The 25,077-nt window shown below is 39.1% G+C and overlaps 1 protein-coding gene across 11 annotated transcripts in view; it reads right to left on the minus strand.

The window, feature by feature from the left end:
* Positions 1-873: 873 nt before the first annotated feature.
* ARPP21 (cAMP regulated phosphoprotein 21) overlaps positions 874-25,077 on the minus strand; it is a 207,028-nt gene continuing 182,824 nt past the window's right edge. For 10 of the 11 annotated variants that reach the window (XM_082754978.1, XM_082754976.1, XM_082754985.1 and 7 more), the window contains 2 exons: positions 2,820-2,971; positions 874-1,611 (listed from right to left, as the gene is read on the minus strand). In XM_082754978.1, coding sequence (XP_082611104.1) covers positions 1,354-1,611; positions 2,820-2,971 — 410 coding nt within the window. In that variant the 3' untranslated portion in view covers positions 874-1,353. The remainder of the gene's footprint in view (positions 1,612-2,819; positions 2,972-25,077) is intronic. The other variant, XM_082754977.1, reaches the window with a different exon arrangement.

The raw sequence follows: 25,077 nt of genomic DNA on the forward strand, positions 1-25,077 counted from the left end.
GTATTCAAAACTGATCAAAAAGCAGTTTAAGTGAAAGAACAAATTTTTGTCTGGTAAACATTTGCAACTCAAATGTTGTCAGCACTGATGCAGAATGAGGAACTTCATACAGCATTTATAAATGAAGAATAATTTATCAAAACGAACTTGGAATTTGAGTGAACATGGATGTAATAATGAGAAACACCACAGGAAAAAAAGGGGGTGGGTTCTAAAACTTTTAGACAAACCACTGTTCCGCATGTTTTAAGAGCAAATAAACCCTAATTCATCCACACTGGAACTTGCTGGACCATTTTCTTGAGCTGTCACCCTTTTGTTTCAAAATGTCTTTATAGCTGCAGTAGCAATAACTGGGGAGAGCATCTCTCTCCACAGAGCAAAAGAATTGTTGGGCACTGTGACTGCCACACCAGAAGGAACTGAGCTTCCAGCCAACAGACGAGATTCTACCAGACATGAGGGGGTGTATGACCTCTTGAAAAAATATAAGTTAGTAGCTGTAGCAAACGATGTTTGTGACATTAGTGATCTTGGGGACTGGAAACGCACAAACTTAGTTTAAGATAATCTGGCACCTCATTCACTGAACTCTTTCTGGGTGTCTATGCTAATATTTCTGAATGGCCTTAGCTATTATGGTATTGTGTGTTAGACATCCAGCCTTTTCCCCAAACACCCACAAGCTCATTGAACATCATCTCTCCCTTAGCTTCATCTGAAACCAGACAAGAACCAAAGGGAAGTTTGCTCAGGAACAAAGAGGAGGCCAAGCAGCTGGTAGAAACATGACCTTACTCCATGAGGTCAAATAGCTTTATTGTGATTAAGCACTACAATACAGTATATATCCATAAAAAACTCTATTGTGTGTATAAATTATTCTTTCCATTCAGTATTTTTTTTTTCATTTTGTTTTCTTTTTTGTTTGTTTGTTTGTTTTCATTTCCATTACAGCTTTGGTACAATGTGATTTTATTATATTTTTAAATACTTTTAGCTTCACAAACTCAACACAAAGTACAAAACTAATCCGAATCAGGGATATTACAATCTACACAGTGGTGTTCAGTGGTAGGAAAAAATCTTACCTCAATGAATTCATGTCACTAGCTAAGCTATAAAGGCATACCTAGCAGACATGACAAGAATATGCACCATTAACCAGCAAACATTTTTTTTTCCAAAATTTATTTTATTTTTTACAGATTTTTTCCAGCAGCAAATCACTTGGGCATAGTCAGTACTTATGTCCTCAACTGATTATCCTGTTGTGTTCTTCTTCATTTGAAGGCCATGAGTTATTTGTCAAATAATGCACCACTATCCTTGTATATCCACTCTAAGCCAGTGTCAGTACTTGACCTGCCACCCTGCATTGTTAATGCTCGCACAGTTTGTCCTGCAGCTGGCAGAAATAACTGGAACGTTATTGGAGGGGCAGTGTGGGGCAATCAACCGTAGATTGTTCTGTGGGGCAGGAGGTATGACATTACAGTAAACAGGCATTCCAGTGGCTGTAAGTGTTCCTTGACCTGATTGATTAGGTAGCATGATTGGTTGTTGATATGATTGCTGTGGCAATCCTTGAGAACCCTGGGTCATTGGCACCTAGACAGATGTAGAGAAATATGTAGAAAAAATAATTAGTAAATAAATTAAAATAAGTCCCAAGTATTCCTATTTTCCTTCTACTGAATTCAGTAATATGACATGCCTAGACAAAATTTGTTATTTTCTGCTGCTCAAAACTATTTTAATGGCTGAGGATCTTTTTTTGACTAGAGATTTGTTAAAAATAAGTCACTGTGCTCCAGGGACTAGTAAGTGGTTCTGTCATGATCTAGCTGAATGTGAATTTCCAAGATCATATTCTTACATTAATAATAATGCAAAACAAATATTCTTATAATACAGAAGACTCAACCCTGGTATATTTAAGACCATCTAAAAGGTCTAGGCCTTTAACTTGATCATTAACTTTAAAACACGTTTTCCATATAGTAAATCTGAAGACTTAAGGAGAAAATTATGCCCACGAGCCCACCCATTTCCATCCAGGTTACTGTGGTGTTTTCAAAGAAGGCGATGGAAAGGATGAATCAAAGGATGGCTGCTCAATCAGTGTAAACTATTGAAAGGAGCTAATATCACTGTTTCTTAAATTTCCAGAGGGACCACAACAGGAAACATAAGCACAGACCACCTCATAGGTGGCCTCAAGCTTTTGTCATATTTCACAGAATCCAGGTATCAAGTTGGGAAAATACAGACTTTTGGGTAGCTTACAGACCTGGTAAAACACAAGCCACTTCCTTCCCTCTCCCCTAAGTCCAGTAAAACAAGTATCCCTCTGGCTACAGTTTGTTTTAGAAGACGTGGTGAGATCCTCTCTCAGAGGGCACCGGCATAAACCTTCATGCATGACTAATTTTTAACTGGACCAGGTAAAGCCTTTAACTTAATTACAGAAAACAACATAGAACTGGGAAGGAAAAAAAAAGTATCTTATTTATTTATTTAATTCATTTTCTTCACATGAAGTATAATTCCTTCATGCTTTCTGAACTTTCTCTGGTACTGTAGGCTGCAACTAGTAGTTCATTTAATGTATTCCCAATTCAGAATGAAAATCGGGAGTAGTAAGAATACATAAACAGGAAGCAGAGAAACCAATTTGACTGAGAATGGTATTTATCAAGAGGCCTCCTGTCACATACTGCCCTAATGAAGTAATAAAGACCATTCTGTGACATGAAAACTTAATTCAATTAAGCACTTTACAAAGAAGAAAAGCAGTCTTTACAGCTTCTAAGTACCTGATAAGACGACATGGTTGGATACTGCACCATCATGCCTTGCACCTGATTTCCCTGTTGATTATTCATCAGGCTCTGGCTTTGGGGAGGCTGCTGCATTCCCACAAGACCCTGGAACCCTTGCTGCTGGTTTGCCAGGACAGGCTGGTAACCTGCAAGAAGAAAGCCACCTTCAAGTACACTGTCGCTTTTACAGACAAAATTAAAACTGTTCTCACTAATGGCAAATGATCCCAGTATTTCTCCCCACATCAGTCAAAAAGGAGTTCTATTTCTACGGAAGCACTGATAGAAATAAAAATCTAAAGGGAATAAACATGTTGGCTGGCAGCCCTGGCAGGCTGATATGAGCAGGCAGCACACCTTCCTCGTGTTCTTCAACCCTGCAGAAGATACCACCTTGAGGGACATTTGACTTCAGTCCATGGTTTAAGGCCCTGAACAAACACAAAGTGCCACTGGCTTCGAGGTATTTCCAGAGGCAAAAACCCTGCCAATTTCAAGGACACCAGTATTCACAATCTAACCCATCACTTTTCTGATCTTCAGAGTTGTGCCTCACAAAGCACCTCCATCTCTCTTACCTTTCTTGCAACGCACCCCCCTATCATGATGTAAACAAAGATGGCTTGATTTAATCAAGAACAGTATCTATATACACACTGGCTCCTCCTTGCCAGTTTTTATTTATATATATATATGATTAGAACATATTAAGGGTCGCATTCTACCGTACTGTTTCACATTTGGCACAAGAGGAACTTGCAAGTGGCTGCACAGGGATGAAAAGCTGATGCTTTGGCTTCAACTTGTTGTTGGCTCTGTGTTCAGTCACCACAACATTGCTGGTTTTCTGACTCCTCTAGGACTAACTGAGCAAAGTCTGTATGATCTGACTCCTCTAGGACTAACTGGGCAAAGTCTGTATGATCTGGAGGGCAAAGCCGCTAATGAAGCAGAAAAGTAGATGGGAAACAAAGTGCTGCTCAGCAGCAATGCGATCTGGCCTAAGAAACAGCCTTACAAGATGGACGTGGGTTGGCTGGGTGAAGCTAATATTTAGAGATGAAGGATTTTGCAGAAAAAAAATTGAAAAGGAAAGGAAGATGTAGAAAGATCCTGTCCTTGAAAAATGCATCCAGTCACAATCACTGCAAATACGTGAATAATTCCTCCTTAAGACATTCTCTGTTCTCTAGCACTCGTATATTTCATATGTAGTTATGCAGTGCACTATTAACTTTGTAGTGATGTTCTCAGAATAAGCATATTTCAGGCAAAGGAGAATTATCAGAAGCAACAATGCTGTGTTATTTTTATATGAAAAATATATGTCATGTCTGCTCAATTTATATTCATGAATACAGTACACAGTTCAATATACTTCACAAATTGGAAAACATCACCTGTGTATTTCTTCATTGTATAAGAAAAAGTTACCAATGTCTCTGTTCCTGCCAGTCTATCCTGAACTGATAGCTCTCCTTCAAAATCTTTTCTGATGCCAGAGAATATTTGAGTATATCTGAACACTTTTGACACTAAAGATGCCATTTCCACAGATATGAGATTAATGTCTCCTGTCAACTGAGCAAAATAAATAAATAAAAAATAATAAAAAATCCATGAGTGATTAACTTGGCTGGAATATAGCAACAAACATCTCCCAAATGCACCAGATTACCATACATTCAAATTTGTTCTTTTCCTATGCACAAACACAGAGTCAGCATATTTTTTAGTCACAAAAATTACCAACATCAGAAGTGCTGTAACTGAGTTTACAGAAGGCTTATACAGCAATAGTAAAATTGCAAGTCCTCTTCTGCTCCTGTATACAAGTTATAGGGAGAATGGGGGAGAAAGGAAGAGGTAAAGAAATGTAACGCTACTATTCTGGTATTCACAAGACTGGAAATTTAAGCAGAAAAGAGTCAACTGACAGTGGAAGCTGCAGAAGATAATTAATTTCATATCACTTATGTTTGTCAACGTAAGTCCAGGTATAGCAATGAATGAGGGATTGATGGCGGACTGTGGAATCTTCAGTGATGTGAAGCTGGGGAATGCTACCAAATTTTGGATCTGTGCTCACTGTACTAGACTGTGATGCACTGGCACAGGGCAGCAACTGGTGCTATGCAGAAGCAGACAGTAGACACCATCAGGGTAAACAAGAGAGAAGCCCAGCTGTCATTGCTCAATGTAATTGCATTACCATTATTTTAATCAGGCTACTGCTGATACTCTGCTGCATGTTCAAACATACAGCTGTGTCTTCGCCTTAGCTTTGTGTTCATATTCACCAATATGATATATTTATTGCTCAGGGCAGACATAACTATCAAACAGAAACATGTTGTGAAAATGACTGGGTGTCTACCCTTATGCTGAACACGTAAGCATCACCTCATCGGGGCATTACATTGACTTGCACCTCTGCCCTGTCAAAACGAATGGGTGAAATCAGGCAAACACAGATAGTACAATCATACTGCATTTCAGGTGCAGGACAGAAAAAAGTGTTAAAAAGGTTTAAGTGCTGAGGTTCACTAGGATATGTAATATTATTTTAACAATCCCATTACTCTTCAAGGACTTTCTTCTGTCCATAAGGCATGTGCACGCCTCACCCCTGTCCTAACATGCAGAGTCCTGCTTACTCCCTGGGCAATCTGAAGACCTCTTTCCCACTCCCTTTCCAAGCACTTTGCAATGCTTTGACCACACAGTGGGACCTCAATACAAGCAGAGAAAGTGCTTCAGATGTATTCTGACGCACTTCCAATATGAGTAGATAGTAGCAGAGAGATATTAGTGTAAGAATCTGACTGCATTGTCTCCTGACTCTTCTTTGCCTTTAGGGGAAGTTGTCATTTCTATGATTCAGAAGAAGCTACTGTAGTCTGTTGACCAATAGCTCCCTTGAACTGTGGGTGGAAACAGGTGAGTTTAAGGTTACTGCTCTCCTGCATCCTTGCAAAGATGGTGGCTGTCATCTGTCCCTCATTTAATACTCTCGGACATTTTTTTATGATTAGTACCCTATTAGTAGCCTAATATAAAGAATTTATGGATGTCAGACCTTGCTGGAGAACTCCAGATGTGGTTGCTCAAAATCCACTTTTCCCTTCAAGGCTCTACAACTCAAATGAAGCCACTTCTCTGACAGCAAAGTCTGACCCTTTATGATGTTAAATATATGAAGGAAGATGCAAGTTCATGTACTGACCATAACCCAATAATGTACAAAGATACACTCCAATAGTGCAGAGTGGTACAGAATAAGAAGAGGTGAACAAATTCCTTTATCTGCAACAAGCTCTACAAGAAGCATGAGGAAAATGCTGTAGAAAAAACAACAACAAAAAAGTTGACAAGTCTTTTATGCTAGATGGCTTCTGTTCCAGCACAAAAGCAAGCAGCAAGAACTTGCAGTCTATGTGGCAATCCATTTGTACAAGAAGTTGTTAATATCAGAAACCATCTGCTTTGAATTTTCCACTTCCACAGCCAAAACTGTGCAACTTTGACTCTGCATGCCACATAACGTTTAAAACAGATCCTTCAGTGTTTACTGTGTGTTAATGTCTTCATGTTTTTGCACACTGTCCAGGGAAAGAATGAAGATGGGCAAACTGAAACTCCTCATAACTGATAGGCTTGATATATCAAGCTTTCAGCAATGCTTATGAAACTGTATCATTCTAGCAATTTATTTTTTTTTTTTCCCAAGGGCACAGACCATCAGAGAGTGCTATTTTCCCAACACTATTTTGTACACACAGCAGTTTCAATCCTGAACTCAGCTCTGCCATGCTTTTGACATGCTATTTATTTTTCAATGAAATGAAAATAATAGTGTTCTCAAAAAGCTTGGGAATTGACTGCAGTGCATGCAAAGCCATGCATCACTGGGCAGAGATGGATATTTTGGAGCTACACAGGTATCAGGAAATAAGTGAAAACAGGAAGTGGCACCGTTCTGCAGCAATAAATTTCTTCATAGTTGCTCTTTTGCTCATTAGCTTTCATACTACATGAAGTGTAATCCTTAAAAGTTTCTTTGTTGTCCCCTGAGAACATATATATTTTCTAATGGCAGTAACACATCAGATGAACCATCCTATTACTGCAAGCTCCAGGGCCTCTTTACTGCAATTATACCATCCTGCTCTATGTTATCTCTGCTACAAAGAAGGATTTTTTTATTATTTTTTTTAAATCGGGGAAAACATAAGAGACATTGTTAAATAACCAGAGGAACAAATTGTGCACAGAATTTCAATGAATGCCTCAGAGGAAAAATGAGCCTTGGATCACAATCTAAATGGAAGAGGCTGTCATAACATCAAGGTAATTCTCTGAACCTTTATAGCTTGCATCACCATGTTGACAGTCAGCTACCTTAAACATCCCAGAGGGAGAAACACTACATGAAACACCCACAAATGTTTTAATTTCTTAATGAGGCTGTGGAGCTTAAAAGATAAAACGCAGTGGTCTCGATGTTACTGGGTCTAGTAGTGTCACTCAGAGCTGTAATTAAGGCAGGCGTGTTGATCTGCTGGCTTCAGCACATGCCCTTCATGAACAGCACATCCATGCTTGCAGGGATTGTTTCATTGCTCATTTTAGATTTGAAGCATATATTAACAAGATAGCTTTGTAGTAGGCTTTTTACCTGGAGTGCTGACACTCAATCAGCACTTGGGATGATAAGAATTTGGTCTGGCACAACTTCCTGAACCACAAATATTACTCTGCCCTCACCACTTGCATCTAACAGGTTCTTTGCATCTAAGCTCATCCGATGCAATCACATAAATTTACAGAGGTTTTACTGTGAAGTGATTTGAAGGCTAATATTCTCCCTTTAGTGTAGTTCTCTGAGAAGCCAAACAGTGGTCACCTGCAAACTTGGGACACAACCAAAATGCACATTTTCACAACACACTGCAGCAGCATGGCAACCTGAGACCAAAAGAAATTCAAAAGACAGATCTCAGCAGGGCTAATGGGCTGGATGCAATGCTGCACAAATCTGGCCGTGCTCGTGCCCACTCCACAAGTACTGCAGTGCCTTTCTCAATCCAGCACCTCTGCCCTATGTCTCCTCCTGCAGAAGGGTGACCCAGTCCCAAGGGCTGCACTTGCCACAGGTGCTCACATTCACACAAGACTCCTCAAAACTGGGAGAAGAGAGTGAGAAAACTGATCTGAGGTCAGAAAGTGCACCTCTTCCTGTGACACCTGATGAACTCATTCCACTCCATTAATTCAAAAGATAAAAACGTAGCTACTAGTAGATGGTTCTTGAACAGAGTGAAGAAAAAGTTACATCGTTGGAAGATAAACTTAGAAACATCCAGATTAGAAATAAAGTGCAAAGTTTCACCAGAGTCTATAATTAGCAAGGGGGCATTTTACCTAGAGATGAAGCACACTTGCTGTCACCTGAAATCTCCAAAATGAGGATAGACAGCTTGCTAGAAGATATTCATCAGCTTAATAAGAACTTCTGGGAATAAAGGTGTGATTAGAGTGTGCTCTTAGTCCAGTATTATTCAGAACAGTGAATTACATGATCCAGGCTTGAAATACTTCTGAAAAACATTAGACAGTTAGCTCTTAATAATTTTCTAGTCTTCTGCTGAAAAGCACTAAGTATCCATGTGTGAGAGGGGTTCCTCTTCCCAGTCTCTTTTCCTTTGATCAAGTACTGGCACTGACACCAGGTTGACTCCATATGCAGAGAACTCACCTGGTGGCTACCTAAGGGTTATTTGTGGAATATTTTAGGTTGTTTCACCCCACTGGAGAAACAATCACTAAGTTTTACAAGCTGCAGAATCTGATTGATATCAATTTCCACAATTTTGCCAGTCTGTTTTCCCTTACTTTTTAAAATAAGGTATGGGTGGGATGTAGTTTTTGTCCTATAATCATAGAAACTTAGAATACCTGTGAGAATAGAATACCTGTCAAAGAAAAAATGTCTTCATAAAACTACAATGCCGTCATGCACACATCAGTAAATTTGGTAAAGTTTTTGGCAACTCACTTATTTGCCAAAAGTTCTGAGTTGGTCCATCCCAAAGTACTTGCAAAGCTGAAAGGAAGAAAAAAAATGAAGCAAGCAGTTCGGCAAGATCAAACACTATCTTGGCACAAAGAACCCTTTGATTCTCAAACAGTCCCTAAAAGTTATCTGTAAAATACAAGGGAAGAAGGTAAGGTGGATGCTGAAATCCTTTCCCAGCACAACTGAAAGCTGGAATTTGAGGCAAGGGATTTCTATCAGTCAGAACAAAGCCCCCTGTACTATGGGGGGTCTGTCAGTATCTCCTGCTGACACTCTTGGCCTCACATCTGCACTGCAACCAGATGTTTCACCTCCCACATGAACCAGCTACAAAATCTCCCCATATGCCACTGGCTCTAGAGAAGCATTGAGCTCTGGCTGGCTTCTCATGTCTGCACGTTATGCATTAGATCTGGGTGGCTGCTGAGGAAGTCTTCCCCCTACCCCAATTATGTAGTTTTTCATCAGTTGACCAGTTTCACACACACAGTAGACTGGAAGTCTCACTGAAAACACTGCTATAAAATTAAGCTGAATTTGTTTTCAGCCTCACAACCCCTAGGTGTCTGCAGTTTGGAAGACTCCCACAGAAGACACGTTAATTAATTTCTCCCTGCCGGTGTGTTATTTTCTATACAAGTCTGATGATTTAAACTGCTTCTTGTGCAGATGGAATCCAAAAAATTTTGTAAACGATTTTGTCGCTAAAGCTTGCAGCTGAAACCTAAGACATGCTGTAAACCAAATCTGCTGCAGTTGATCAATCCACCCCTACAGTGTCTGCTTTCTTTCTGCACTACACATAAAAATGTCTTGACTTAGTAAGATATTTAGGCTTCGTGTTCCCCTTGAAGGCATCTCAGATACTTTATGGGCATAAACTGGATACCACATGAGCTGGAAGAACAAATACATAGTAGCTTAATGATAAAAATCTGTCCTCTTCCCCTGAAAACTGAAGACCATGCAATTATTTCATTTTCACGCATACACAAAGGAAAAACAAGAACACCTATGCCTGAAATAAAGGAGTCTTAAGCTAACTTGGAGGTGCAAGGTGGCTTAAAACACACAAAAAAGCACACATACCAATAACTACAGCAGCACATGCTCCTCTCCTCACACCACCCGCTGCACTCTGCGGGCACAGAGCTTCTGTCCCAGCAGAAGCCTTCTCAAGTGAGTGACTTACAGTTTTGGTTGCTCTTGTTTAAGGCAAAAGCACATCCCATTCCAGCAGCATAGTTTGCAGGGGAAAGCACATGGTATTATGCTAGTTTTGTTTTCAAAAAAGAAAACTAATCACATTGATTCTTTCAAGTTGTGCAAGATCAAAAACAATTTTTAGCTAATGGCACTCCAGTTACATTCATCAAAAACGCAACAGGATAAATATTTCTAATCTGATTAGATTGACAGTGACTTGTATAATTCTCTACAGAGCTAGGGTTATAAAACTGCAGGATTTTGAATTTATTTTCTTAGTACATAATTGCTGCCAGAATTGTAGCTCCCTGGTTCCTAAATTAGCCGTAGCTTTGCTAAGAGTACATTCATGCTTCCTGAAACTGGTACCAGATTAACACCCACATTACTGGCAGACCCACAGAGAAAGGACCATATCTGGCTGCATTAGGGAGATTAGAAAGATGTATGCATCAGAGATATAAGACAGCAAGTCTTTATTATCACAAAAGAAGGAAGAAAAACACTGGTGCTAAGACAGCTCATTCCCCCTGCTCTTCCTCTCTCTGGCTTACAAAGTTCTCTGTTCTACAAAATCAACAGTGCAAAACATGATATTTAAACTGTTCCATCTTCAGAAGAATAAACCAAATTTAGAAATTGGCTGCAATTTTACATTATTTCAGAATAACCCATTTGTTGGACTTGTTTAAAACTGCAGATGAAAATACCCAGACACAAAAGAAAATATTTGGTGTGTAATGGCTCTGAAAATCCCCCCTATGGCTAGCCACATCCCACTGCTAGAGCAGGGACTGCCTTATTTAGCTGAATTGTCCATCCTTGAAGAGGATACTCTTCATGTATTCTTCTTCAAAGTCTATTTGAAATCCTGGTTTTACTTGCTTTGGAACCTCAGAACCTCTAAGAAACCCAAAGCACAGAGCATCCAAAGTATGGTTTCATGTGCTACTCCAGATACCACAGCCAAACAGGGGAACTTCCCAGCAGCTAACAAAACCCCAACATCAGGCGAATAATGCATCCCATAGTTAAGCAAACACTCCCAGTTCAAGCGATTTGCAAGATCAGGGTCTCACAAGTCTATTTTTAACTCTGCTTGTCCCCTGTAAACTGGAATGCAGTACATTTATACCAAAACTAGGAGAGATTGCTTTGTGCAGAGATTTTTCTTCAAGAATAGTAACTGTATAAAACCATTAGGCCCATCTTAGTGGTAGAAGGCCTCCTGTTATGGCCTTCCAGATTCTATCCATGTGAGATGATAAAAGTTAGCACTGCACATCACATGATATTTAGAGCTTCTTATACGTCAGCACAAAAGAAACGTCCACAACATTTTCTTTTACCCTTTTTCTGTGAAACCAAATTCTAATTGCTGGAGACAAGGGAAGACATCAACTTTTAAAACCCATTTATATGCATGCTTACTGTCCCATGGAGGAAAAAATGTTTTCAAAGAGATCACTGAACTGTTATTTAGACCCTTCTCCACTCATCATCCAAGCAACTACCTTCAGGGCTAACATGCAAATCATGGATATAATGAAAGACGTTTTATGAATCACTTGGAGATGCACACTCGCCCATCAGTTACTTTTCCACGTCTAAAAAATTTAAAACCCTGTGACCTCGCTACTATGTCAGAAAGCCCAGACAAATAAGAGAGATGGTTAAATACTGTCATTATATACCTAATGCAATCACAAACTGTAACATCTTCTGAGACCAAAATTTTAATTAAGGCAGGCTGGCACTTCCCCCCAAAACACCCCCAATCATTTTTCCAGGGGAACAGCAGGTGAGGTCAAACAAAAAGCTTATGTGATAAAATTGCTTGAGAGAACTCCTAGGAGATCTGGCATTATTAACAAGAACATCAAGAAGGGCACAGTTGAACAGTTCAAAGATAAATGGCTGTATTCAGTTTACTTTTCATGATCAACTGAAGAACCTGGGAGAGCTGTATTTTGACTAGAAATACATATTAATAGCCATCAAAAGGAGCTTGAATAGATACAAATATAGATTTAAGGTTGCAGAAACATGTTAGTTCTGTTTAAAATCTGGATCTATTCTTTTGCTTCTCTACACAAAGGATTTCTAAATTATAGATCTTTAAGCACAACATGCTACTGCTAAGTGGCTTGATGCTGAAAATAAACCTGTTCTTGCTGAGAACCTAATACCATGTTATTACATGGCCCTTTAATCACTTCTTTTATTCTCTTTTCAATGTACTTTTCTTTCATGTTTGAAGCCCTTTAGCACTGTTTCTGTTTTTTCAAAAATTATTACAAAAAATATTTTTTCTTCTCCTTGAAGATAAATCTGAAGATAAATGGATGTGCACCTCTATTGGACATGGTATGAAACTCAAAGCTTCTGTAAGACTCAGAAAAGAAAAACCTATTTTTAAGACAAAATCCTTTTATCTTACTCCAGTAAAAATATAGAGGGAACAGCCAGCTCCAAGCCAAAATAATTGCAACACAATAATGCAGGGCTCCATTACAGCAGCATAATTCTGGTTAAGCAGCTGATCCAGGATCTTGGCGCTTACCCAGAGCCTGGAGCCTAAGCTAAATGCATTAACTCAGACAAAGCATGTGCAGCTGTTTTGGTAATCTGAGGCTTCTGAATTTTATTGGACACCAAAAAAAAAAAAAAAAAAAAAAAAGTCACTTATCCAGCAAACGACACAGGTGACATATAGAGAGGAGGAAAACATTTTATGCTGTTTAACCAAATTAATCCACTGAGTTGCATGAACAGACTCAACAGCCTTTGGGAAATGGGCTTTGGAAAGAGCTTTCCTTTGGCCAGCACAATGAGCAAGGGTTTACCCTGGAAGAGTGTAGATGCCCAAAGCCTGAAGGGAGGGAAGTTACTGTAGGACCAGGAAAACATCATTTTGAGATGTGTGAAGCCCAGCCATTGAAGGAATGTGCTATGGGCTGCTACGCAGTGCTAGTGACATCAAGAAGGTCCTGGAGAGCTCTATGGAAGAGCCAGGTTCAATTCCTCTGGCCTTAGCCCCTGCCTGCCAATCCTGCTGACATTAATGAGAGCTAACAGACACACAGGCAGGCCAATACATCTTTGTAGAGACTTTCTGGGTTTCTCTTAAGAGCTTTGCTGCTTAAAAAACATGCAAGTTTAGTCACAGCCCTTACTGTGGCCATGAGTTGCTATACAGATGCAGTCTGTTGCACTTCCTCCTTACACGATTTTTCAATAACTAATTTATAACATAAGCACAATTAAGAGCTAATATATAACTAACACCAATGTAAAAGCCCATTAACATTTAATAGCCGCATTTCTTTAATATATGACATGCTGTAAGTCTTAACTCACACTAAAAAGTGCCACCTAGAGAGATGCCCTTGCCAGCAATGCATTAAAGAGGGTCTTCATGTAAAATGACTACAGAACACTGTATTCAGGACTTTGCTGAATTCAGAGACACTGATCATAACATTATTAATATAAGTGTTCATACGCTCTTGCAGAAAAACTAAACTTACTTTGAAGCTAAGATTTAAAGTGAACTAGGAGGAAATTACATATAAAATTATCTATTTTACATTATTTTCTGAAAAAGAACCAATACAATAGCTGTGACTGAAAACTGCAAGAAAAAACTGATCTTCACTCATCTGTCTACCCAAAAAACTGTATCCTGCAGAGTTGCAAAATGTAACCTTTGTTATAAAGTTTTCAATTACGATTTTCACATGTGGGTATTTTTCATGTGAAATGGTAACTTCCTTTAGTTCAGGGCAGGAATATAAACACTGAATCTGATATGACCTTACACTTGGCCCTTATAAAAGCATTCAAGCCCTTATAAAAACAAACAACACACTAGCACCAACTTTACTCTTGGTATATACATACACATATCTACTTATTATATATATATATTATGTATCTGTATCAGCAGAAACAAACAGAATGAATATTAACAGTCTATTTGCTCAAAGCTCTGATAACTAACTAAACCTAACCTGCTTTACTGGTGGGATGCAAGGCTGGTGATAGCTCCAGATTGCTTGATGCAGCTGCCCAGCACAAGGCTGCCCAGGAGCCTTTTTATAAATGATGAAAACAGTTGAATTCAACATCTACTGGAGACATTTTTCTTTGTCTGATCACATCTGAATGATTTCTTCACCTGGTCTTTCCAAGGACACCTGCAGCTCTATTTCCAGCCAAAACCATCTACAGATGTGATTGACAGCGCTCAGGATGTAGGAAGATAACAATAAACACCCGAGCCACAAACCATCAGCTGGGTGAGGGGAATTGACTGGCACAGCTGCTCTTTGTGCTGTTGCAAAGCAAAGCAGGAGGTGTTTAAGCCTCTGCATATACAGCAGGGCTGCAGGCACTATATACAGTCAGTGTAGCTCATGAGATTAACAGTACCCTGTGTAGCAAACCCTTTATATATGTTTCTGTCTTTGCCTTCTGGTATATAAAGCAGTTCCTGGCCATATTCTAACTACTATTTGCAAATGCCCACCCATTGCTTTTGTTAGTAAATCATTAAGAACTTTGTGCAATGGGACATCTAGCCACCCAAGCAATGTGAGGTGATTTCCCAAATACAAAAGCAGCAGGATCAGATTTGAAAAAAGGTCTAATGCATCCATGCAAGCTGTGAGCCCACAGATTCACTGAATTTCAGCAGGTTTATCCCTGCATTACATCAGTTTGATTTTCTGGATTGCCCCCAGATAAGTATGAGTAGGCCTAAGCAAACTGTTGATTTTCCATGATCTATAGCTTAGCTCTCAGTATTGCTGGAATATCTACAACTATAAGCCCAGGGTGAACCTCCACCATGCCAGCCATGGTGAAACTTCAAGGTATAACTCTAGTCCCTGCACTGAAGATTGTGTGTTTCTACATAGAAAAGACAGCTGGAGACCTAAAAATGAATGCCCAGGAGAATAAATTTGCCCAGAGAAAAACTGCAAGCCTCAGGCAGAACTTCATAAAGCTGTCCTGGAAAATGCACAAAAAATAAAAATATCTGTGTGCACTGCATTAGAAAGCACAGGTGCTTAAAGCCACATCCCAAGCGCAGGCAAGATGCCGCTCACCAGTGGTCATGGAGATAAATGTCCATTTCATCGTGTTGGTTCTGCCACTTTGCTTCCACATAGCTTCAGGTACAGACTCCTGCCTACAGCCTGTGTGCTGGAGAAAGTCTGCAGCATACTGGTGATGCACAGCCTACTATACTGTGCTGTGTTTTATTGAGGGCTGAACTGGATGAGGCACTGCTAACACCCTAAATGCTCCCTAAGATTCTATGCTTTCATCCTCATAAGCTGGGCATTTCAGCTCAACGTCAAGGGGAGCTTTCATAAACCTGCCTCTAACTAGAAATATTTTCTGTAACAAAGGTACATCTCTTGCTCCCCTCTGCTTCGACATACTCATACAGGTTAATGCATCAAATCACTGTGTTTGTTTACCTATAACATAAGGGCACAGGAAATTATGGACTACATCCTCCAGCTAGATGCAAACGGATCCATCGATGATACTGAAGCCAACACAGCTTCGATGGAACATATGCTTACCCATATGGATTCAACTGCAAAATTCTCATCTCTTCCAAGTGCTCTCATGCAGAACATAATCCAAAGACTACTGAGGTTAGCAATGAACTATAACTGGCTTTGCACCATATTAGGAGCACTCACATGTAATATGGTGATTACACTGGCCCCTGTACAGCAGAGCCCTTAAGCATTTGCTTAACTTGTAAGCATGTGAGCGGATTTCTTGATTTCAGAGCTTAAGAATGCTTCTGGACTGAGGCCAGGGAACTCAGCTCCTTGAAGGAAGAAACCTCCAATGAGAGAGATACCAAAATGTTTATTAACAGTGTATTAGCATCTTTTAAAAGGCTGATGAGAAACTTGACCAGGTGGGTAACAATCAAAGGAAAAAGAAGCCCCATTCCAATAAAATCTAGTTCTACAAGACAAGAAATCAAATAATTTCTCAACTCTCCTTTTGCAGAGCCACTGCTTAATCCAGAAACTGAAAGGCAGGGGAAGATGAGACTGAGCCTGTATCCATGTGGCCCTATGAACATATATGCACATATATGAAAGTGCCATTGGAATAAGCATTACCTATGTACTAAGAGATATTGGCAAATAATAAATTGCAGCTAGGAAGGAATCCAACCTACCTGGCATATAGGCACATGCACAGTGATCCCAGTCATCCATACCTTGCAAGCAAACTCCTCTAGTTTACTAGTAGATCCCAGTCCATTTTTCCTGTTTTTCCTGCTTAATTCAGAAGAGCTTATAAGCAGACTGGGTCAGGGATTTTCTAATAAAGCAAATGTTATCATTAAGACTCTCTATTTTCATTGTTCTCTTTACCCCTTGAAGTACAAGATAAAGTACACGTGCATGTCTTCTATCACTCTTCTATGCATGAAGTCCATTCTGTATCACTGTATAAATGTAAACACCTATTCCAGTTCTGCCATATGTATGAAAGCAATACATTGGACATCTGCACTAAAACCGGGCTGTTTTTTGACATTCCTAATACAACATTAACAATTTCCAAGACTTCAAAAACTGTTTTTTTTTTGTTTTGTTTTTTTTGTTTTGTTTTTAAATAAGGAAAAGAAACAAAACAGTTTAATTGTCCAGAAGTCCACAAGCAATTTAAAGCTGGTCAGGCAGTTAAATCTGCAGAGCATGCCTATCGCCATATCACAGGAAAACATACTGTCAATTTTTGTGTTGGGTGGTCAGAACAACATGAACAATGTTAATAGAAAAAAAGGAGAGAATGCACGGTGTATGTAGACTCCTACTTTTTTCTTCTCTAAAATAGGTTTAGTGGCACTTCTGAAAATGTAAGGATCAACACCTGAGGACAACTTCTCTGAATAACAAGGAAATTAATAGATATGACCCTTGTCTCCACCTTTTACTGCAGAGCTCATTAGACAGTTGGATAACTCCTGCTATAAATGGTCCAGCAGTACCATTGCAAAAGAGTATTTTGGTTAACCCAACAAATGCAACTGCTTGAGAAGGCCAATCCACCAAGCAAAAATGTTGTGAAACCCATAGGATCAGCTCTGAGCCCCATATCTCCCCTCAAGATATCTCCAATTGTGCAATTTTAAAGTATGCAAAATTTACTTTCATTACCAAAAGAAAGCAAGCATAACAGAATTTAGATGTAGAAAAGTCTCTGGAATATTTCTCCTTCGTCTGCTGTAGACCTCTCTGGGGAGACGTCTGCTGTCAAAAATCACTGGGGCAAAGCTGCCATGGAGCATCGGTGACTTGTTTGCAAGGTCTGTAATTGCAATCGATGCTAAATGTTCAGAGCTATGGAAAAAACACAAAGACTATAAACATACAGAGCCTTCAGCTCAGCATAAATACTGAAGATAACCTAGCTGTGTGGTCAAGGTGGGCTTATGAGGCAGTAACAGCACTTTTTCTTGCATATATCATAAATATTGATAGTTTTTTGCTTGTTTAGGTTACAATACAACTTAAGTGCATTACTTCTTTCTGTGTATTGTCTGTAGAATAAGGTTTTAAGGGAATAATTCTTCATGAGACATTCTGATGTCCAACAGTTCTGAAAAGTGCTATATAGATATTAGATAAAGTCAGTGGAAAAATAACTGATCTCCGATATAACATATAATATGAAAAGACCTTTGAGTACTGAATTTGCTAGGAGATGCATGCAGAACTTTGCAAAATTTTTATTTGGCTGAGGAACCCTACTTTGGTCCAAAACAGGTGTGTGTCCCCCAGGAGCACCTGCAAGGACAGGGCTGAATTCCCAGAGCCCAAAGACTGCCAATATTGGCAAGAAGGCAAGGAAGAGTCTGCAGTAAGATTCATCTGTCTGAGCACTAGTCTTAGAAAAAAGGCTTCTGCAAAATGTTGGGGGCAGCAAAATTATAAAAATGTGCATTTTGAAATTAACCTGGAAAGGTTTTTGCAAAAGCTTTCCAATGTTTACCAAGAGGCAACTGCCAGCTCCTGAGATTTAGCTGACATGGGAGAGAGGTCTTCTATGGGAATAGCAGGTATATTAGTACTTTCTAACCAGAATTATTGTTGTACTCCATCATCAGTTGCCCTGATCCTATGAAATGATCTATAAATATGGGTAGAGATATATATACATTCCCGTACAAGCAATGACCAAAATTAATGCAGCACCATCACTGAAGTCTACTTTAGGCTAAAATATTTGTCTCCTCCTTATGTGATGTGAATGGGCTAACTGGTTTCATATACTTCTCACATGGCTGCTCAAAGTCAAACCACAAAGCAGACAAAGTAGCTGACAGAAATGTTTCTGCACCTTAGATTTACAGTATGTATTTCTGAAGTGATAGCTGATGTGCCTATCCAATCTGCAGAAAATGTCTGTGTAGCAAAAATTTTTGAAAAGAGAAAATCACAGAATCTGTAAACACATCTGCAGAATGTTCTTAAGTAACTTGCTCTCATTCTGTGTATAAACCTGGAGAATAAACACTAATGTCTGTAATTGGAAAAGGACAAATGTAACTCATTTTCAGACTACTCCTTACCAGCTATTCAATCTACAGCTACAGAGTTTCTTTACAGTAGCACCACTGTTCAATTTCAAACAATCAGCATAACTTATTCACACTAAAAAGCAGATTAATATTCACATTTTCACAAATATATCTGCAGCCAATAAATAACTTTTTAAATTATAAACACTGACTACTTTATAGACCTTTTTTTCATATTCTGAAATGAGCTACCACATCAATTATGAGAAAGCAGAAAGCAACCCCTTCCCCTCCCCCCCCATCCATAGGAGCTGCCATGGCAAATTGTTTCATAAAGCTTCACTGGCATTTTAGGCATGTCCATGAAGAGAAGATGTTTGATTACCTGTCCTGGAAACATCATATTTAATGCTAGAACATCCCTGAGACAAAAAGAGCTATGGAGATCTTGTTGCAAGGAGCTTCCGAAGAGCAACAAGGTCCTGCACCAGATATAAGTGACACTCATACCTACCACTTTGGCAGGAGAAGAAAATGCTAGATGAGCTTGAATATGTCCAGAGCTTACACTGACATTACCGGAACCTGTGTGGTAGGGAGGCCAAGCAGGTGGATCGGAGCATCCCACCTATCAGCCTGGGACAGGGAGAGCAGGCAGATGGCACAAACACACCTGGTCTTGCCCAGGAGAGCATGTCTGGATGCTGAGGCACAATGTTCCCTCTCTCCAGACCATGCCCGAGCTAGGGCACCACATCGCAGCTCCAGCAATCCTTCTGCTGCTCACACTCCCTGATCCTTTCTGATTCAAAAAGATTCCCAGATGAAGGAATTAATGCTGCTTTGGGCATAATTAACTACCTGCAACTTCCCCATTTCACTATTCTACAGTGTTCAGGTAGGAAAGCTTATCTGCAACCACTTTCTGGATTTGAGGAAGCTCTTTTATTGTAATTTTTTTTTAAATCTCAGACAATTGATTAGCATGGTGGGTATTCTACACAGATAGCAAATAAGCTCCATGAAGCAGGAAGGTTCCTGCACTTCCCCACTGTTCTACTCACTGCAGAGACCACATCCCTGGATCTCTGTGTGAATGTTCTTCCTGCTACGTGGCCAAGTGGGAGGAGAAATGTACACAAGCCACAAAACAAAGCTCTCCCTGCTGCACTGAACTCTATACAAGAATAAAAATTAACTGAATTAAAAACAGTCTACAAGTGTTCTTAAGGCAAATTAATAATAAAGAGATAATGGTTGTAATTATAAAACTTCCCATAAAAATGCTGTTTTCTTTATAAGGTAATGCAAAGTTTCCATTAAAAAAAAAAAAAAAGGAAAGAATTCAGGGCCACTCAAATTCATTTGATAAAATAAGTTATGATGCATTACAATTTACACAAATAAAAGCCCACCACAGTATCAAGACTATGAAGTATGCAGATACCATATTGTGCTGGCAAGTGATAGAACTGCTCATAGTGACAGCTGTGATTTATTGAAGCAATTCAAATACACTTTGAAAGTATATTAGCTTTGCCTCTGCCCACAAAGGGCGTGTTTTAGCAGGGTAGGCCACATCAGTGATAAATTACATAGCAAGAAGTGAAGGCAATTACATAGCAAGAAGTGAAGGCAATTGGCAACATCAGATGCCCAAAGGCCCCTGAATTACTGTGATAATGTAGTTTTCATGATAATACCTCACATGCAGTGGCATCTAGGCATCTAGAGAAACATATCAAAGCTGTATTTTTGTTGGCTTTTTGGAAGATAACATTACAACAGTGAGAAGGGCTATGGCTTCCCAGCTAAAGTTGACATATAAAGCATTTACGAATTGGCTCTGGAAAAACAGTTGGCGCAGTAAGTCACAGTTTAGATGCTAGCTTTTACACAGAAGCTGGAAAATGTCTTTTGCTTACAGGCTGTAGACACTGAAACAAGCCACCAGCTCCAGGCCCACAGGCTGCAGTTACCATACCTGCTGCAAGGCTTTAACCAGATTGGTAAAGTGTCCCAACTGCTGCCATGATTTAGCTGTGCTGATATCCAGAACAGAATGGGGAACATACAAGATTGTGCTCACCACATAAATGCTGGCACATGCATCACCACTTCTGTGAAGGAATAAAGGGCATATATGTTCCCTGCTCACATAAGTTCAAACCTGCAGCAAGAGCCAGGCTCTCCCTATGGCTCATAGTAGCACTGAAAAAGGAGCACGGAGACAGCACAATGCCAAGGTGTCCTCCCACAGCAAGGTCTTACTACTGTAAAAATGTCAAAAAATATTTTAGTGTGAGACATTCTGTGCTAAATTCTGCTTTAGAGTTCATTAGCATAGGCCAGACTGAGACTGACTTCACAGTCAACCTGGACTTCAGAAGTTATCCTTTCAAAAGTATTATGTCCCTAGATCATGCCATACATAGCCACATGGCAGACTCTTCTTGTAATAACAGGAAAAGTTTAATTATTTATGGCTGCATCCAGTTGGTACAGTACCCCTATTTTGAAACACTAGGAAACAGACCTCTGTGTATTTGCAGCTCCTAAATTAACAGCAACAAGAGAAAATAATGACTTGCTCAAAGTAGTTACGTCTTGCTGTAGATCAAAAAGAAGTTTATCAGCAATTATACAGTAAACTGGCTTTTCTCCAAAAGATAAAACCCATTTAACAAAATTAGTTTCTGCTGGAGTTTTTTTTTTCTTCTTTCTTTTTTAAATCTATTTAATCTAAAACATTCCCTTGGTGAATGATAATCGATATTTATTTCTATAATACCCATTACTGTATAACCTGAGGACCTCAGACATACTGCATATTTATAGAATCAGTTCATGTAACTATGTAACTTCTTAGAAAGTTGGTCATTTCTTGAATTTATGCCAGTAAATGCTTGAGAAAATTGTGTTTCTGCATGTAGTCTCCGTATGAAAAATGCTCCAGTGACCCTGTTACTGAAATGGTATAAAATGTCTATATACAGATAGATACTTTAAAAGTAAGCTGGGAAAACACTTTCTCTAAAGACGGAGAATGAAAGAAGATGCAAAAGTGGCAGAACTCAGTAGTTATTTTCCTATTTTTCCTATATTATATGGGAAAGAAGATCTCAAAACATTTTTGAACCTGTCCCCTTACCCATTTTTGTAGCTCTGATTTAATGATTAGAGGAAAGAAAATTAACATTTTTTCCTTGAATTTAAATTCTTGGTAGTACAGAAATTACAGCACAGTGCAGGTTATTGTTTCCATTTATTTATGGCTCTGAAACACCATTATTCTTTAGAAACATTTGTAGGAATTGAATTGATTGTATGTTAAGTGTTATTCTTAATAGTTTTTTCATTGCTAGCTAAAAAAAAATATGGATTCAATATTATTTTAAGCTCAACATGGTGTAAAAGAGTTTAGTACACTGTAATTATGATTTTTTTACACCAGTTTATAGAAATATAAGGCAGAAATAGAATTCTTCATGCAAGGGAAAAGAAGAGGAGCATTTCTGTTTCTTCAGTAACAGCAGATTGAATATCAGAAGTTGTAACAAGTCCTTCCTCCTCTTTTTCTTTTCTAAATACTTCAGAATTACATTTGCTAAATTAATAAAGGAACCAGTTTGCAGCATCCCTTACCAACAGACCACAAATGTTGTGCCAAGCTTTTACCTCTGAGCAGTAGAAGGATTCTCCCATCTCTACTGTAAATTGGGCAGGAAGAAGCAGTAACCACCACAGCCCTGACTTGGTTGTCAATTACAGAAGAATCAAGAATACACTTCCCTACCCCACAACTTACAGGTGCTTGCCATCCTGAAGCAATGAAACAACCCTCAAAGCATTGTGGTAATCTGGGTGGCAAAAGTGACCAGAAAATGTTTATTTTTATGCCTCCCACACCATCTAACAGAGATGGTTTCTGAGGCCTCAAAGACTTCATAGTTACAGAACAAAACCCACCACCTTGCAACACAAGGAGTTGGATTTATGATTTCATGACTCTTTGCAAAGAAAAGGCTAATAAACAGAGGGCATGATCTGCTCCTCACTGTCTCTTTATCTGTATTTTTTCTATACTGCTCAGAAACTTGTTAGAGCACAGATTCCTCCCCTCCTCCCCATTTTTTTTTAAATGAATTCAGTTGTACCAAAGCTTTATGTGGGGGCTTCATAAACTGTGACAATACAAGTTAACAAAAAAAAAATAAATAGCAGGATTCCCAGGCCTAAGACAGTAATTCTGGATAGTTGCCATAAATAGTAAATAGAGTACCATATAAAAAAGCCAAGAGTATTTTACCACCTGCTTTTAAAGCCTCATAACTGTAACTTGGCTTTTGGCTGTGTTGTCCTTCAAATGAAAGCAAAATTCCTCCCATATTGCATTCAATTTTCCAGTTTATGTCATGTCAATATAGCAATCTTTTGCAACAAGAAGACAAAAGCTTCTCCATCTTCGTGCAATAAATGTTATTGCTCAAGCAAGGATAACTGATATCTGTTTGTCAAGACTTTGTTTTCATGTACTGCCAAAATACAAATATAATTCTAACTCAGCAGATAAAAAATTGATTTTCAGACCAAAGGCTGAGGTTGCCTAGGTGAAAATACTAAAACCCTACATACCCTTGGACACACAACACTGTTCTTGCCCAAGCTCTGCACACAAATGAGAAGTCTGATGGGGCAGGATGGTCTCTGCGTATACACCTGTCCCAAATGTCAGCTCATGCCAGCAGAAATTTAAGGTCTGAAGTAAACAGAAATCCCATACTCCTCAGTCCTTATTTTATGCTAGCCTCACTCTCCCACAGTGTGATCACAGGACTTTCAATACCAAAGGACCTTCTATGCTGCAGGGTAGTAGTTGGAGTTGTTCCTAAAGGCAGAGACACCTAAATTGTAAGAAAAGATTAAATATATCTGGAACAAACCACATACACATCTGTACATCTGTACAGAGATGTGCAGGTCCCTAAATGAAAGTCAAGCCCTGAAAAGTGTGAAAAATGTGTCATTGCATAGCTATTGCTAGCTTCACTGTCTTAGGGGGTCATACTTTCAGCTTTTTAAAACTGAGCACAGACCAATACATGCATGTCCATATGGCCTCAGAGAGCATCAGGGTGGCACAGTTCAATATGCAGAAATCAGAAATGGCAATGCAAAAGTAGCCTCTGTAATCTTAATTCCATCAATTTAGGAATACATGAATTAGATGTAGTATTTAATTACATAATCACCATATATACTGCAACAGAATTTGCCCTGCAAATTGCTGAAGTGCTCTCCAGCAGAACTTCTCATCTTCATATTTCCTACATTATGAAAAGCAGGAGGACGTCAAAATGAATTTGAACATGACAGCTTACACAGACTTCACCTCAGCCCTTACATAATGCTAGACATTCACATGCATAGATAAATTGGTATACTTTGCTGGCAATTTTCTCCAGATGGATCCTTTGTGAGCTGGGGGGAAAATCCCATGAGAAGTACACTGAGTAGGCAAAGTGTGAATTTCGAAAGATTAAGACTCAATAAAATCTGCATCTGCTTTAGCTGGAACACTCAAAATAGCAGTCTTCAGAGAGCTGTCTTCTTGTCAAATGTTAGCCTGCTTTGAGGAGTGCTGGCACTTGAAGCTGCAATCTTTCTTTCCTCCTTTTTTAATTATACAAGGAAGAACATACCTGCCAACATGTTCTCATACTCAGAAGTCACACATGTGGGTCTTTTATCAATTTTATAAAGGATGCTCATCTTTAGAAATAAGTATGTTGACACAAATCACACTGAAAAACAATTGAACAAAAAAGCTCCACACAAATTTATCTGTGTGGATATCAAATTTATATTGGCCATGGGGTCATCCCAGAGAACAGATGTTGGAGATTTTAAGAAATTAGCCACTGATTAGTTGGGATCAGAATATATTCTGCTGTCTCTTATGAAGCAGCTGTTGCTCCTCTCTGTTCATGCTCCTGCATCAGATAAGGAAAAAAAAAAAAAACAAAAACAAAAACCAAACAAACCGTATACAGGCAAGCATTTTTAAAAACATGTAAGCAAGTCCTACTGAGCAAGATGGGGCTAATATTCCTGAAATGCTTACCTGAACAGGAATGGAAGAATGGATATAAGTATGCACTTCACTGCAGATAAAAAAGGGACAAGTCAATGGAGACAACTGGCTTTCATGTGAAAGCAGCTGTACTAAGAGGACTATTGCAACAAACCTTGCCTAGTCCACCTTTTTTCTATTATACAGTGACTGTTTTAAACCTCACGAAGCTGTTTTCAGGAAAAAAATATCTGAAGAACTTTTGAGCTGCTGGAAATTAGAAGTTCCCCATTTTCTTGCAACCAGGGGCAACTCTTGGGGC

This window comes from Aythya marila (assembly GCF_965140915.1).
Source record: "Aythya marila genome assembly, chromosome: 2".
In the NCBI taxonomy this organism is placed as follows: Eukaryota; Metazoa; Chordata; class Aves; order Anseriformes; family Anatidae; genus Aythya; species Aythya marila.